Here is a 15,124-nt window from a genome sequence, read left to right as displayed (position 1 = left end):
ACAAGGACGGGAGACAATAACCCATGGCCTCAGGGTCGGGCCAACCCTAGGGAGGGGGGGAAGACAGGGGCAAACTGGAGACCCAGAGAGGCAACTCGCAGGTGCAGCTCAGTTCCAGCCTAATCTCATGAAAAAACATGCGCTCAAGCCACCAGAACTCCTTATTTTAAAGAAGCAGCCAGAAATAGAGTTTTTTTTTTTTTTCATGGGAAACCTGATGCTTTTTAAAATGTTGGTAGCTAACTAATTTATGATACTGCGCTGGCGAAAAGGAAGGGAGGCAGGAGAGAAGGAGGAAAGGAAGGGAGAGAGATGCTGTGGGTGGATCTGGCCTGGGAGGCCACCAGCCAGGCTGAGACTCCTGTTGGAAATCCAAAGGCAACACGTGACACTATCAGCAACTATGTAGCCATCACCAACTATAGTCACTTTATGACTTCCAAGACCCTTTTCCTCAGGTAACTCACAGGGTCCTCATTCCCAGAGTTGGATGGGGGCATGGGTGATGACCCCCACTTTTCAGACAAAGCAACTAAGGGCCCGAGATTAAGTTGAGCGATTTGCCCGAGATAAATAAAGAACGAGAGAGTGCGATGATGCAGTTCGGCTTTCCACGGGAAACCGGCCAGGAGAGGAGACGGGATGTGCCCAAGGTCATGCCCACAACTGCAAAGGACCCTGGGATGGGGACCCCAGGCTCTCAGGATTGTTACAGATCAGAGTGAAGAGTGCAGTCAGACCCTGCCGAGTTCGTGCTGGTGTCCCCAATCCGGGAACTGGCAATCCACTTGGTCTCGTCCACAGTGGTGCGGGCGTGGGGCAGCCTCCCGACGTCCTTCACCGTCAGGATGAGGTGCCGAGAAGACTTGAGCAGCTTGACGGCCTCGTCGTGCAGGATGTTGAGAAAGCTCCGCCCGTTCACCTCCAGAATCTGGTCCCCAACCTGCCGACCACCAAACGACACAGTCACCTGGGCTGCTTGCAGGACACCGACTCAAGCCCGGGGCTTCAGAGCCCTGATCCCATCCTGCCCAGGAGGTCACTGAGGCTCAGAGAGCTTATGTGGATGCCTGAGGGTCACACAGCAAGTCAATGGTGGAGCCAGCCTTCCAATCCGGAACCTGAGCTCATGCTCCTGTTACTAAAAAGGGCCACCTCCCCTCAACCTAGCAGTGGTTTAGAGAGGTGTCTCCGACAAGATTCCCCAAGGGTCCCCTTATCTAGGCGACAACAGCGACCTCAGAGGCCTGCTTAAGGGTGGCAGAGGGCGGAGGGCGAGGTGAGAGATGTGAAGGCATGCTTCCATTATTTCCCTTTTACCCTTCTACAGGGTTGAAATTTTTATCTCAAGTATGCACATATTTCCTTAAAATACAAACAACATTTTAGTTCACTCAAGAAAGAAGCAATAAGTGAGAAAACTAGCCTCCCATTAAAGCAATAACATATCGCCTGGATTCTTGCAACAGGTAGGCAGTTTTATTTTGTTATGTAAAAACACTTTTTTTTTTTTTTAGGGAAAGGATTAAAAAATAAAAGGGAAAAAGTAGCCTTCCCATAAAAATAAACCGGTGACAGAATTCCAAGAGGCTGGAAGGACGATGCCTCAGAGTGAGATGGGGCCTCTGACAGACTCCCATCGCGGTTCCACTCCGAGGGTCCACTGCTTCTCTTCCTTGCTCTTCCTGGAGAGGGCGCTAAGCCCGCGGCCGGGAAGGGGCTGCCCAGGGCTGTTCCCCACCACGGCCCTGCCCTTGCAGGGCGGCCTCATAATGCCGATCGTCCCTGCCTGCTTTTCCTTCTCCCCAGCCTCCCAGCCTGCTGATGGCTCACGGTCAACCCCCAGGGGGTTTTCCCAGCATTTTTCAAAGCAGAACTTGGAAAAAGTGAGCCACGGAGGAATTTGGAAGAAAGAGAAGATAAAAGAAGATGTGTTGATGAGATGGAGAATCAGAACCCTGGTCCCCACTTTCCCGTCTTTCCTTTAAGGCCTCGCCTGCAGGTGGGGGAGTTTCCAGTACAGAAAGCAGATGCAAACTCAGACTTTGCGTCTCCCCTCTGCACCAGCGTGGATGTGCTCTGAGAAGTCCCGCTGCATCTTTGCCTCCATGAGCCTGTGCGACATTTACTGCACACCTAGCAGGTGCCTGGCTGTGTGCCAAGATGCCGTGCTGGGCAAGACAGCCCCGCTCCGCTCTCATGCCACCTGTACTCAAGAGTGGGCTCCAATTTGTGCTGTAATTGGGTTTTCCCACACTGCGTCTCCAGGGCCTGGCACACAGTGGGAATTCAACAAAAATCCCTCACATGAATGAAAAGTCAGACGCCTGTTCCTTGCACCAGGACCATCTCTGCTGCAGCCCAGTGGGGACCAGAACATGACACCAGCCTGGGGCCCCAAACTTCAAGCCACCTTTTACGTGACGCTGTGTGCCAAGTACCTTGTTCATCCCTTTACATATATTTTTTTCTTATTGGATATCCGCAACATCCTGCAAGGGAGGTATCCTTGCTCCCCACTCCACCAGAGAGAAAACGGAGGTTCAGAGAGGTTAAGTAAATAGTTCACGGTCACAGAGCCAGTGAAGAGGACAGCCAGGAGACAGACCCAGGTCAGCATGGCCCCAAGGCCCTCTTGCTTTCTCCTACTGAGCTGTCATCAGGAGCTCTGCCTGGGGAACACATGGCATCGCTTCAAACCCAGCATGTTCAAAGCCATTATCCTGCCATCGCTCCCTAGCCCTGCCCGCAGCACCCACATCTGAAAACTCGCCCCATCATCAACTCTGTCTTGATTCCCCCGGTAACCCTTCAACAGGTCTCACCCAATCTTCGCCTCCCTCCACCCCCAGTGACCCCCCCCAACCTGGGTCTCCTCCTCCTCACACGGAGGTTCCTGAGAGAGCATCTCCTCCTTGCATTAACTTCTAAACCGGCCTCAGACCTGGCACCTGATTAACTTTCCCTCAACTTTTTGTTTACATGACCTCCTTTCCTGCTTCAAAACCTCAGTGACACCCCCGCTCCCTGCAACAATTCAGGAGGGTAAGGGTTTCAAAGACATCAGACCTGCGTTCAAATCCTGACTCTGCTACTTCTGTGCCATGTGCGCTCAAGTGAACCCCCCAAAAGCTTTTGTGCCTCAGTTTCCTCAGGTGTAAAAATGGGGTGCTGGCCCAGGATTTTCCTCCTCCAAATGTCTCCAGTCATCGGCATCTGTTTCCCAGTGCTACCAGCAATACCCACAATTCTGTCTCCTTCTGCCTCTTTGAGCTCCCTTGTTGAGAACCCAGGCTCCTGGGAACTTCGGCGGCCCCAGCTGGTCTCCTTGGGAAGAGCCTGAGACGAGGCCCAACCCCCTGGTTCCGGGCCTGACACACAGCCAGGGCCCCATAAGCGCTTATGCATGGAGGTATGGACTTTGCCACTTCTCATCTTTGCCTCTGCAGCCCCTGTCCTGGCCTCTCTCCGGGTTGGCTTTCCCCGGTGTGGAGCAGCAGGGCGGGGACACGGGAGAACTTCCGTGGGCACGTGGGCCTCGCTGAGGGTGGAGGGTACCTCCTGCCGGGCCCCCTTGCACCACATCACAACACGGCCTCCACCCCTGCCCTCTGCCCGGCACGAGCCCGCTCCGCCACCCCCACCCTGCGGCCCCCACAGCTCCGGGTTGTAGCCCAGCCAGCACTCCCCGTCTGCTCAAGGGCTCCGCTTCCTTAAGTATCTCTCTCAAGAGCTTTGGCTTTTGTTAAGCTAAGGGAATCAATTTTAATCTTCTCCACACATTTTATTTCCATCCCCGCGGTTTAATTAAAGGAACTAGCATCTGAGAGACCCGATCTGCCAGGGCATCCTTTCGGGCGTGAGCCTCTCCTCCAGGTCCTAGGGGCTGGGGAGGCGGGGGAAAGCCAGGGGATGGACAACCCAATTCCACCAGCATCCACCTGGCCCTCTGGAGAGGCTTGGCGGGGAACATCTCAAATACCACACGGCACGTGGGTACACTAAAATAAGTATCCGTTGTTTATCTGGAACTTAAAAAGGACATCCTGTATTCTGATTGCCTAAATCTGACAACCCTGGGGTGCGGTGTCAGTAACCATGGGGGGCAATGGGTTTTTTGGAGGGGGGGCACTGATTTAGCACAGTGGTTTCCAAACTCCAGTTCTTCTCCCTGGCCCGGAGCCGGGCACCTGTCATTTACGCAATCGCGTGAATTTCCCACACGGCACTTACTCCAGCCCCGTGCTCAACATTAACGGCCCTGAAGTCCCAAGGCTGCTGTGCTCCTCATAGTTTCCCTTCACGCCTGCTGCATAAATACATCTCTACTGCATTTGTGGGGTTCGTGTGCAGCCCACCTGCGGAACAGGCGTGCAACGGGAGTCACGCTTGGGAACGCCCCCGAATTGGGGTACATGCGCCCGTCTTCTCAGTCTCCTTCCAGTCTTCTGTCTTTCTTCTTCTTCCAGCGTCTGTTTTAAAACGGTAACCCACAGGTTCCAGACAGGGCTGGCTTCAGGCCCCCACGCAGCTGCCCACAGCATCGGACTTGGTCTGAGATGTTCCCGCGTCTCCGAGTCCGGTCCTCTCCCCTGCTTGCTGGAACAGGGGTCTGCATGCTCACCGCCACTGAGAGTCCACAAGTCCCTTCAAACAAGCCCGGTGTCTCCCCGGCTGCTCAGAGCCCCGTGTGGCCCGCAGGGTTGTGGAGTCCTGTCCCTACGGTGCAGCAGAAAGAAGCCCCCCGGTTCCGAAGCCAGGCAACCATGAAATAGTAGTGGTGTGGCCCTGCACTGCTCTTGAGCACACTCTGAGTCTCAGTGTTCTCTCTGTAAAATGGGCTCGATGCTACCAGCAAAGCCCAGGAAGCCACGAGAATCCAATGGGACCACAGGCACATGAGAGGCTTCTGACAGCTTTTCATTTGCTTCCCTTCCAAATGGAGGGGACTGGTTGCGAGATGTCAAGCGACTTGCTCAAGGTCACACAGGATGGGAAAAACAGAGCCAGCATTTGAGCCCAGCTGTTTGCACAACCCTTTGTGCTGTTGCCACCTTTATCCCGGCATATGCTGGCTCACAGGAGACATTCAGTAAATGGTGAAGGCAAGGGAGATGCCCATCCTCCCCACCTCCCACCTGCCCCTTTCCCTGGGTCTGGGCAATGTGAAGCTGGAGATGGCAATGTTCACAGGCCTTGATTGGGCTCTTTCCCCCCAAGACGAAGAGTTCGATGTGTTTGTTCCTTTCTCTGAAGCTAGCCCTGAGTTAGACAATGTGCATAAACAAGGCAACAAGTAGGAAGGCAAAGAAGCTATGACCACCAGGGTCTTCCAAAGTCTCCTACAGATGGGGAGACTGAGGCCCAGACCGCACGGGGATGTGTCTAGGGCCACAGAGCAAGGCCACGGCAAAGCCCAGCCTCTGAGGCTAGCTGAGCAAGAAGACACCCACGCCACCCAGAGCTCAGCAGGACACGACCCCCCGCAGAAAGAAGAGACAGATGCGGTGTGATCGAGTGTCTAATATTGCTCAGCTTGCAAACAGGATGCCGATGGGGAGAACACAGAAGGATAAACGAATAAAGGTGGCTTTATTTTATTTGTCACCATGGGCATCCTATTTATCACCACTGATGGAGGAGCTGGGGGCGGACCACAGGAACGCCCTTTACTTTAAGGGAGAGGAAAGACTCCTCCATCATCCACAGCCCATCAAGTGACAGACTCAGATGTGGGACACTCTGAGGAGGGCACAAAGAGACCTCAACAAGGTCAGGACACTGGTTTCCCCTGAACTTGGCCAACCACCAGGAAGCAGGAGTTCACGCCCTCTGGGCCTGAGGCGGGTACAGGAGCCCCGAGGGGGAGGCCCCTTGGAGCAGCACAAAGTGCTTGGCAGGCTTGGGAGTGACCCACCTTGATGGGTGGTCCCCTCTTCCTCCCTGAAAGACCCAAGGAAAACAAGTTCACTGTTCTAAGTATTTCTTCCTTCAAAACAGGGATAAGGCCACCAAGTGCTATAGAATGACACAGGGCATGCTATAAGTGACAGGGCATGAGGTGTGTGGTCAGGAGAACAGACAGAGGAGTCGGCCCGCTGGGTCTAAGCCCAGCTGTGTGACCTTGGGTAAGTGCCCTACCCTCTCTCTGTGCTTCAGTTACCTTCCCTGGAAAATGCGGACAGCATCAGTGCCTACCCTCGTGGGTTTCAGGATTGAATGACTTAATAAACTCTCCATTGTAGCCCGAGCACCTAAAACAGCATCTGGCACACAGTAGGTGCTCAATGAACATTTACTGAATGGACACATATAAAGCAGGGAAAAGAGTATCTAGAGCATCCAGTAAGTGCTCAATAAATGTTAGCTGCATTTTTGAGAAACCATGCTTAACATGGCTGAAGTGACCCCCTCCTCTGAGACTCTCAAAACTATACCCTATCTTTTCACCTGCCTCCTCCCTGGGCCCTGCCTTCAGCTTCCACTGAGTCACATTTTGACCACATCTACGAGGTACATACTGTTACCCCATTTTACAGATGAGGAGACTGAGGCCAGGAAGTGAAGCGACCAGAGCTGGGATTTAGCCCTCGTTCTCTCAGCCTGCAAAGCCCCTGCTCGAGCCAGTCACAGCTCCTTTAAGAAAGACCAGCCTATCCTTCTGTCTTCCCTCTCTCAGCCCTGGGCTTCATGGCATGCACACAGTAGGTGCTCTGTTCCTGCTTGGGGAAGGGAACTGAAAACAAATAAGCCAAAAGAACCCATGGCAGGATGGCAGGAGCTCTGAGCTCCCTTCCCAGAGTCAGTCAGAAGAGAAACCTGCCAACAACTTGATCCGCGCACTGAGCTGGGAGACCATCCTCTCGGGACGCGCACCCCAATGCCAGCCACTGGGCAAGGACCTCCCCCCCCATGGAAGCACTTTCAGGGCCTTCTTCACCACCTTCCCCAGCCTTTACTGAAATGGCTTTTGTAGCTTCAAACGAGGAGCCCCCTGATTGTAGCATTACCACCATGAAAATTCAAATTCTACTAAAGGATTTTATTGCAATTATGAATCTTTAATAGTCTTCCATGTCAGGTATAAAACTTTAATAGGCTTTTGGGGGGTTTTTTGGGTACAAGTGAGCAATGCAGTTTTAATGAGACAACACTAGTTTTTCCCAACAGTTCAGAAGTCAGTAAACCTTGCCCATATTAAGAAAAAAAAGGACCGTGATAAATGGTAAGAAGGCTCCTGAAGCAAGCTGGGGGAACGGGCCGGGCCGGGCCAGGGGTGGGCTCTTCACACCAGCCTCTGGTTAGCGCTCTCCCAAGGCAGGACCCCACCAGAAATACCACGGATGGAACTGGCAAAGCCGATGTACGCTGACTTCCGGTAGGTCCCCCCCCCGCCCCCGCTTCTGGTGCTTCTTTGGACACTAGCTCAGCTGCTGTTGACAAGCACTTGCTTACTCTCTTCGGGACGTGGGCCAGCCCTCAGGGAGGGGCTGCTCTAACGGCCACATCACCAGTGGGAAAACTGAGGCCAGAAAGGAGAAAGGACCTGCACAAGGTCCTACTCTGCATCAAAGTCAGAGCTAGGGTGGAGAAGCCACTCCGGAGTTCTTTCGTCCAAGTAAACACATCAGAGCAACTACAAAGGTCAGACCCAGGGGGAGTACCAGGTATCCACCCCCACTGAGTGCCTCTCAGGGCCAGCTCCTCCCACAACTGAGCTCTAGGCTTACGCAGCACCACACAAGGCATGGAATGGAATATCCTATTTTCTAGATAAGGGCAGTGAGACTTGGGGAGGTGAGGTCACTTGTCCAAGGACACCCAGCAAGCAAGCTGCACAGTAGGATTTGAACCCAGCCCAGCTGCTATTCTGAGCCCTAGACTTTCATTTGTCCACCTAACATTTCCACTGAGATACTTAAAGGCATTTGAAACCAGCGCTGTCCAAAAGAACTTCCTGCAGTAATGCCAATATTCTCTATCTGTACTGTCTGATATAGTAACCACTGTCATTTAAATTTAAATTAATTGAATGTAGAATTTACATAAAATTAAAAAGGCATTTCTCTCCTCACACTAGCTTCATTTCCATAGGCACGTGAGCGTGGCGGCTGCCATATTGAACAGGACAGCTTTCCATGCTGGTGCTGACCTCCTCCAGGGCTCCCATCCCATTGCTCAATCCCCAAACCTCCAAACCTACTAGGCCCATCATCTTCCCCTTCCAAATATTCTCTAATCCATTCACTCCCCTCCATCTCCACTCCTGCGCCCAGATCCTGGCCACCAAAGACCCTGGCCTGGACCACTGTCATGGCTGCTAACCCGCCTCCCTGCTCCCACCCTCAGCATCCTCTCCAACACACTCCCCTCTGATGGGTAATTGGGTAATTTTATGTGTCAGCTTGACTGGGCTAACAGATGCCCACATAGCTGGGAAATCATTCTTTCTGGGTGTGTCTGGGAGGGTGTTCAGGAAAAGATTAGCATCTGAATTGGTCGGCTTTGTAATAATGAAGGTTGCCCTCAACAATGTGGGCAAGAGCCTCCAATCCACTGAGGGCCTGAGGAGAACAAGAAGGCATAGGAAGGCTGAATCCACTCTCTGCTGAAGTGGAGATAGCGAACTTCTCCTGCCCCTGGAAGGCGGAGCTGCTGGTTCTCAGGCCTTAGGACTCAGACCAAGATTTACATCACCAGCCTCTGATTTTTGAGCCTTCAGACTTGGACTTACATAATCGACTCCCCTGGTTCAGGCCTTTAGACTTGGACTGAATTACACCACCAGATTTCCTGGGTCTCCAGCTTGCAGATGGCAGATGGTAGGACTTCTCTGTCGCCAGAATCACATGGGTCAACTCCTATAATAAATTTCATCTCTATCTACCTACCTACCTACCTACCTCTCTCTCTTTCTCCTATTGGTTCTGTTTCTCTGGAGAACCCTAACTAATATACCTCCCTATGTAGCAAAGGGATCATTTAAATTATATTTTTTTTCAAGACTGTATTTATTTGAGAGAAAGTGAGATAGAGAGAGAACATGAGCCGAGGGGTGGGGGAGAGGGAGAAGCAGACTCCGCATGGAGCAGGGAGCTCAATGTGGGACTCGATCCCAGGACCCTGGGATCATGACCTGAGTGGAAGGCAGACGCTTAACCAACCGAGCCACCCAGGTGCCCACAAAGAGATCAATTTAAACTGCAAATCTAATCTTGTCATACCTTCCTTAAAACTCCTCACTGCCTTCCAAGATCCTTTACCTAGCCTGAGAGGGGTCTTACCTGGCTAATCCATCTCACACTTCTCTGCCCCAGCATTTTCTGATCCATCTGCACTTGTTATCTCTTAGTTCTATGAACAGAGAGAGCCTCTGGCCACCTCAGGGCCTTTGCATGTGCTGTTTCTCTGCCCAAAAGATTTTTCCCTCCATTCCCTACCTGGATAACTCCTATTCAACCTTCAGATCTCAGCTTAACTAACACTTCCCCCAGGAAGCCTTCTTTGACCACCCCCTCCCAAGGCAGGTATATCTGGTCCCCACCGAGAGAGCCAGGCGGCATGCCCCACAACTCTTACCCCATGGCTTGAGGTCATGCTGAGCTGTAAGCATTGAGTTCAGGGCCTGTGAGCTGCATCTGCCTTGCATGGCATGTGAGAGGCATCCAATAAATGCCTGACAGCCTCAGGGAACAAAGGAGTAAACAGTTCGGTGAACGATGAGCAACATACACACAAGCAGGCTTGTCCCCTTGCCCTTTCCGGTTTCTGCAGGCAGGCAGGAGACATTTCCCATTTCTGTACAGGTTGAGTTTGACAAGGCCAGGGCATGTAGGGAGCTGGGTGCTTGCAGCCGGCCCTGTACCCTGCAGCAGGGAAAGAACGTCCATTTTTTTTTTTCAATCAAATGGAAGGCAAAGAGGTAAAAACACCAATCACAACTTGGTTTCTGTTGGAATTACACTCCGGGAAATGGTGCACACTTATTCAGTCCCTCATTTTGGAAGAAAGAACACGGGGTGAGGACTTGAGATGTCACAGGCCCAAGGGCTCCCAGGACCCAGCCCCAACACCTGCTTCGGGCCGCTCTGCAGACCTGCAAGAATCAGAGTTATCCGGTTCAAGCCCACAGCCTTCGCACACATGGGCAGTGACCAGCCAGAGAGATGTGCCGGCAGGAGAAGCCCCGTTTATAGTATCAACAGAAGAGAGGAGATATTAAAAACGAACATAACAATAAGCTTGCAACACCTAGGTGATGAGAACTTGAAACACTCAAAATGAGCTTGACAGAGAGAAAAAAAATTCTCCTGTTCCTGGAAAGGATTCAGCATCCCTAGGATGTCAGTTCTCACTCAGCTGAAAGTTGAATATTATCCCAATGAAGACACCAACAAGCTTTTGTTGGGTAAGCTGATATAAAAGTCCATGTGAAAAAATAAGCCTGCAGGAATCTTCAGTGAGTATAACTACGTGTGAAAAGGCTACGCACTGTACATTCCAACTCTAGAACATTCCAGAAAAGGCAAACTATGGAGACAGAATAAAGATCAGAGTTGCCAGGGGTCGAGAGAAGGAGGGAGGAATGATAAGGGAAGCACGGGGGATTTTCCGGGCAGTGGAACTCTTCTGGTATGAGACTCTGATAGTGGATGCGTAACATCAGACCTTTGTTAAAACCCCCTAAAATGTGTACAACGCCAAGAGTGCACCCTAAAGCAAACTAGGAATTTAAATAGCAACGCATCAATACTGGCTCAGCATGGTAATAAGTGTGCCACACCTAAGATGTTAATATTAGGGGGACTGGTTGTGGGAAGGGCTGGGGGTGGGGGGGGGGAGACGCATACGGGAACTCCGTACTTTCTGCTCGGTCTTTCTGTTAATCTGAAATTGCTCTAAAGATGAGTCTATTCATTTTTACAGTAAAAAAAAAAAATCAAAATGCAAAAATGGCTATGAAAACCCTGATACAGAACAGCTACGAGAAGACGTGCCAGATACTAAAGTCTGCTCTAAGCCTCTATAATTCAGATGGTGGGGCACGGACTCATTAGTAGAGAAACAGACAGGAGAACAGACCAGAAATAGTCCCACGGACACATGGGATGGAGTATATGATAAAAGTGACATTGCAAATCTCCGTGGCAAAGCTGGGTCTTTTAATACGTAGTACAGGGATAACTATGTCGCCATTGAGAAAGAGATAAAACTGAATCTGTATCTCATACCCTACACAAGAATAAATGCCAAATAGATTAGAGCTCTAAAGGGAAAAATGTACTTAGGGGTATTAGAGGGGGAAAAAATGGGTACAATCCGCTCTATTTTGGGATTAAGGAGAAGTTTTCTAAAGAGAACTCAGATTTCACACAAAAAAGGATTGATAATTAAGCCAAATGATGATTAAAAAAAAACACTTTCACACTGAAAAAATGCTTCAAAAACAAAGTCAAAAGAAAATGACAACCAGGGAGAAAAAAACATTATGTAATATAGATCACAGATAAAGGGCTAATTAGCCCTAATATATAAAGAATTCTTAAATTTTAGGGGGAAAAATCCAAAACTCTGATCGCAAAAGGATAATGAAAGACATGAACAAGTTACAGATATTAAAAGTGGTCCTTAGTCCTATGTAAAAAAGATGTTTAACATCACTTATAAAGAAAACTGCAAGACAAAGCTACATCAAGATACCATCTCTTGCGGGCACCTGGGTGGCTCAGTCAGTTAAGCATCTGCCTTCGGCTCAGGCCATGGTCCCAGGGTCCTGGGATTGAGCCCCGCATCGGGCTCCCTGCTCCGTGGGGAGCTTGCTTTTCCTTCTCCCTCTGCCTGCCGCTCCCCCTGACCTCTCTCGCGGTCAAATAAATAAATAAAATAAAAATCTTAAAAAAAACCCCACAAAACACCATCTCTCCTTTATCGGACTGGAAAACAGTTAAAAACCTGACAGCACCTGTCTGGTGAGCTCTGGGGAAGCCTGTGGAGCAACACTCACGGAGTGCAACTGAGCACCAGTCAACAAACTAGCGATGTATTTACCATGTGACCCAGAAATCCCACTTCTAGAAATTTACCCTGAAGATACACTTCCAAAAGTAAGAAAATGCATCTGTGCGTAGTTATTCTTGCAGCGTTGTCATCGGAAAATACTGAGAACAGCCTAAGTGCGGGTACAGGGTGTGTCTGGATGAGGCACAGGTGCAGCCGCATGGGGTGGGGGCGGGGTGGGGAGGTTATGCACCACGGAAAAGAATGACAGAGATTTCTGGGCACTGACAGGCAGGGATTGCCAGGACAAGCAATTCCAGAAAAACTTAAGTGCAAAAGAAGCTCTGTAGCATCCTACCTTTCGGATAAGAAAGGGCGTATGTAGGTATCTGCCTATTCTTGCACAAAGACACAGGACAGAACACAGCCTGGTTGAGTTAGTGACCTCCCAGGAGCGGGTGGGAGCAGGTAGGAAGGAAGTGGGGGGGAGAAGCGGCACTCTGAGTATACCTCTTTGGGTATAGCTTTGATGTTTCAGTTACTCAAGAAGTAAAATTAAATCAGCAAAGATGGGGGAAACCCTACTGAATGCCAGCAGAAACAAATGAACCCATGTCGAACGGATAACAGAACCCAGCAGCAGAAGAAAAACAGGGGCGCCTGGGTGACTCAGGTGGTTAAGCGTCTGCCTTCAGCTCAGGTCATGATCCCCGGGGTCCTGGGATCAAGTCCCGAATCAGGCTCCCTGCTCAGTGGGGCGTCTGCTTCTCCCGCTCCCTCTGCCCTTCTCCCCTGCTCGTGCTCTCTCTCTCAAATAAATAAAATCTTAAAAAAAAAAAAAAGAAAAAGAAATCACCCAAGTAACACAGTCCTTTGCCTATAAGCCCTCAGTTTAGAGACAAAAGGAACTGCAAACATAGCAGAAACTCCACCTAGGAAGTTTGCTTTGCACAGGGGCACACATGGTGGGAAGGCTAAGACCACTTTTGTGTCTTGTAAGATTGGGCAAATGAGTAAACACTGAACCATCTGGACGGGAACCAAGCAACTCCTAAGGGCCAACACGATGCTGGCTGCCAGGGACACAGTATGCACCGTATTCGTTTCCTATACAAATTATAGGTGAAAAAAAAACCCATTCCTTGGCTGGTGGCCCCATTCCTCCATCTCCAGAGCCAGCCTCTTCCAGCCTAGTCCTCCTGCCACGGCCATCTCTCTGGTTCTCTCTTCTGATTTCCTCCCCAACTTTTAAGAACGCTTGTGACTCCATTGGGCCCATCTGGATAATCAGGATCCCTCCGGCTTCTATCTGGAGGTCAGCTGATGGACAGTCTTAATTCCCCTTTGTCATTAACCCAACAAAGTCACAGGCTCTGGGGATTAGGATGTAGACATCCCTGGGGCCCTTTATTCTGCCTACTACACGGATGGTGCTCGAAACACGGCAGGCCATCAGCCAAAGAAAACTGAACACTAAAGAGGTTCCTAGCATCCCAGTTGGGTGAGGAAGGGTTAACAGGGCTTCTGGCATTTTGCCAGCTGGAGGCACCTTGGGTTCAAACTCGCTAAGAAATATTTGACCAAATGGTGCGAAACTTTTGCAGCTTTACGTCTAGGAATTAACCCCAAGAAAGTCATCGTGGCCACGCAAAACAAAAAAATTACCAAAAATAATAACAGTAATTTCGACTCCCTCCTAAATGTCTAGGAATCCGTAAAATACCATATGGCATATCTATACAGTGAGAGCATAAAACCATAAAGAACAGTGTTGTAGAATATTTTCAATTTTTTCCAATGAAACTTTTTAAAAATTACAAAACCAATATAAAACACATAGTGGAAACAAACAGTAAAAAAAAAAAAAAAGGCGGGGGAGAGGTATATAAAAACTGTACAAATTATGCTCCCTAAAGCCCCCTACCCTTAAAACCCCATCTCAGGCCTTCAGACTGAGACTAAAAAGTAATCATCAATGACAGTGTCTTGTGCATTCTCCCAGGACTTCTCTCCATCTATGTAACTGGGGATCGATGAATATGTTTCCCTTCTCCTAAAAAAACCAAAAACGAGATCCTGTAAACATCACTCTGTGCCTACTGTTCTGCAAAGGTCTTCCTGACATGGAAGAATCTTTTTTTTATTGTTATGTTAATCACCATATATTACATCATTAGTTTTTGATGTAGTGTTCCATGATTCATTGTTTGTTCATAACACCCAGTGCTCCATGCAGAATGTGCCCTCTTTAATACCCATCACCAGGCTAACCCATCCCCCTACCCTCCTCCCCTCTAGAACCCTCAGTTTGTTTTTCAGAGTCCATCATCTCTCATGGTTCGTCTCCCCCTCTAACTTACTCCCCTTCATTCTTCCTCTCCTGTTATCTTCTTCTTTTTCTTTTTTCTTAAAATATGTTGCGTTATTTGTTTCAGAAGTACAGATCTGTGATTCAACAGTCTTGCACAATTCACAGCGCTCACCGTAGCACATACCCTCCCCAATGTCTATCACCCAGCCACCCCATCCCTCCCACCCCAACCACTCCAGTAACCCTCAGTTTGTTTCCTGAGATTAAGAATTCCTCATATCAGTGAGGTCATATGATACATGTCTTTCTCTGATTGACTTATTTCACTAAGCATAAGACCCTCCAGTTCCATCCACGTCGTTGCAAACGGCAAGATCTCATTCCTTTTGATGGCTGCATAATATTCTATTGTGTATATATACCACCTCTTCTTTATCCATTCATCTGTCGATGGACATCTTGGCTCTTTCCATAGTTTGGCTATTGTGGACATTGCTGCTATAAACATTGGGGTGCACGTACCCCTTCGGATCCCTACATTTATATCTTTGTGGTAAATACCCAGTACAATTGCTGGATCGAATGGTAGCTCTAATTTCAACTGTTTGAGGAACCTCCACACTGTTTTCCACAGTGGTTGCACCAGCTTGCATTCCCACCAACAGTGTAGGAGGGTTCCCCTTTCTCCACATCCCTGCCAACATCTGTCGTTCCCTGACTTGTTAATTTTAGCCATTCTGACTGGTGAGGTGGTATCTCATGGAGGTTTTGATTTGGATTTCCCTGATGCCGAGCGATGTTGAGCACTTTTTCATG

The 15,124-nt window shown here is 49.7% G+C and overlaps 1 protein-coding gene across 5 annotated transcripts in view; it reads right to left on the bottom strand.

Moving 5' to 3' along the window:
- The window catches only part of WHRN (whirlin), a 95,968-nt gene that overhangs the window by 20,093 nt on the left and 60,751 nt on the right, over positions 1–15,124 (bottom strand). For all 5 annotated transcript variants that reach the window (XM_025888707.2, XM_025888708.2, XM_025888709.2 and 2 more), the window contains exon 4: positions 741–943. In XM_025888707.2, the coding sequence (XP_025744492.2) occupies positions 741–943 (203 nt within the window). The remainder of the gene's footprint in view (positions 1–740; positions 944–15,124) is intronic.

This window comes from Callorhinus ursinus, unplaced genomic scaffold, assembly GCF_003265705.2.
Source record: "Callorhinus ursinus isolate GAN/ISIS: 27379988/994484 unplaced genomic scaffold, GSC_fseal_2.0 scaffold24, whole genome shotgun sequence".
NCBI lineage: Eukaryota > Metazoa > Chordata > Mammalia > Carnivora > Otariidae > Callorhinus > Callorhinus ursinus.
Note: the sequence above shows the minus strand (reverse complement) of the source record. Positions and strands in the feature narration are given on the sequence as shown.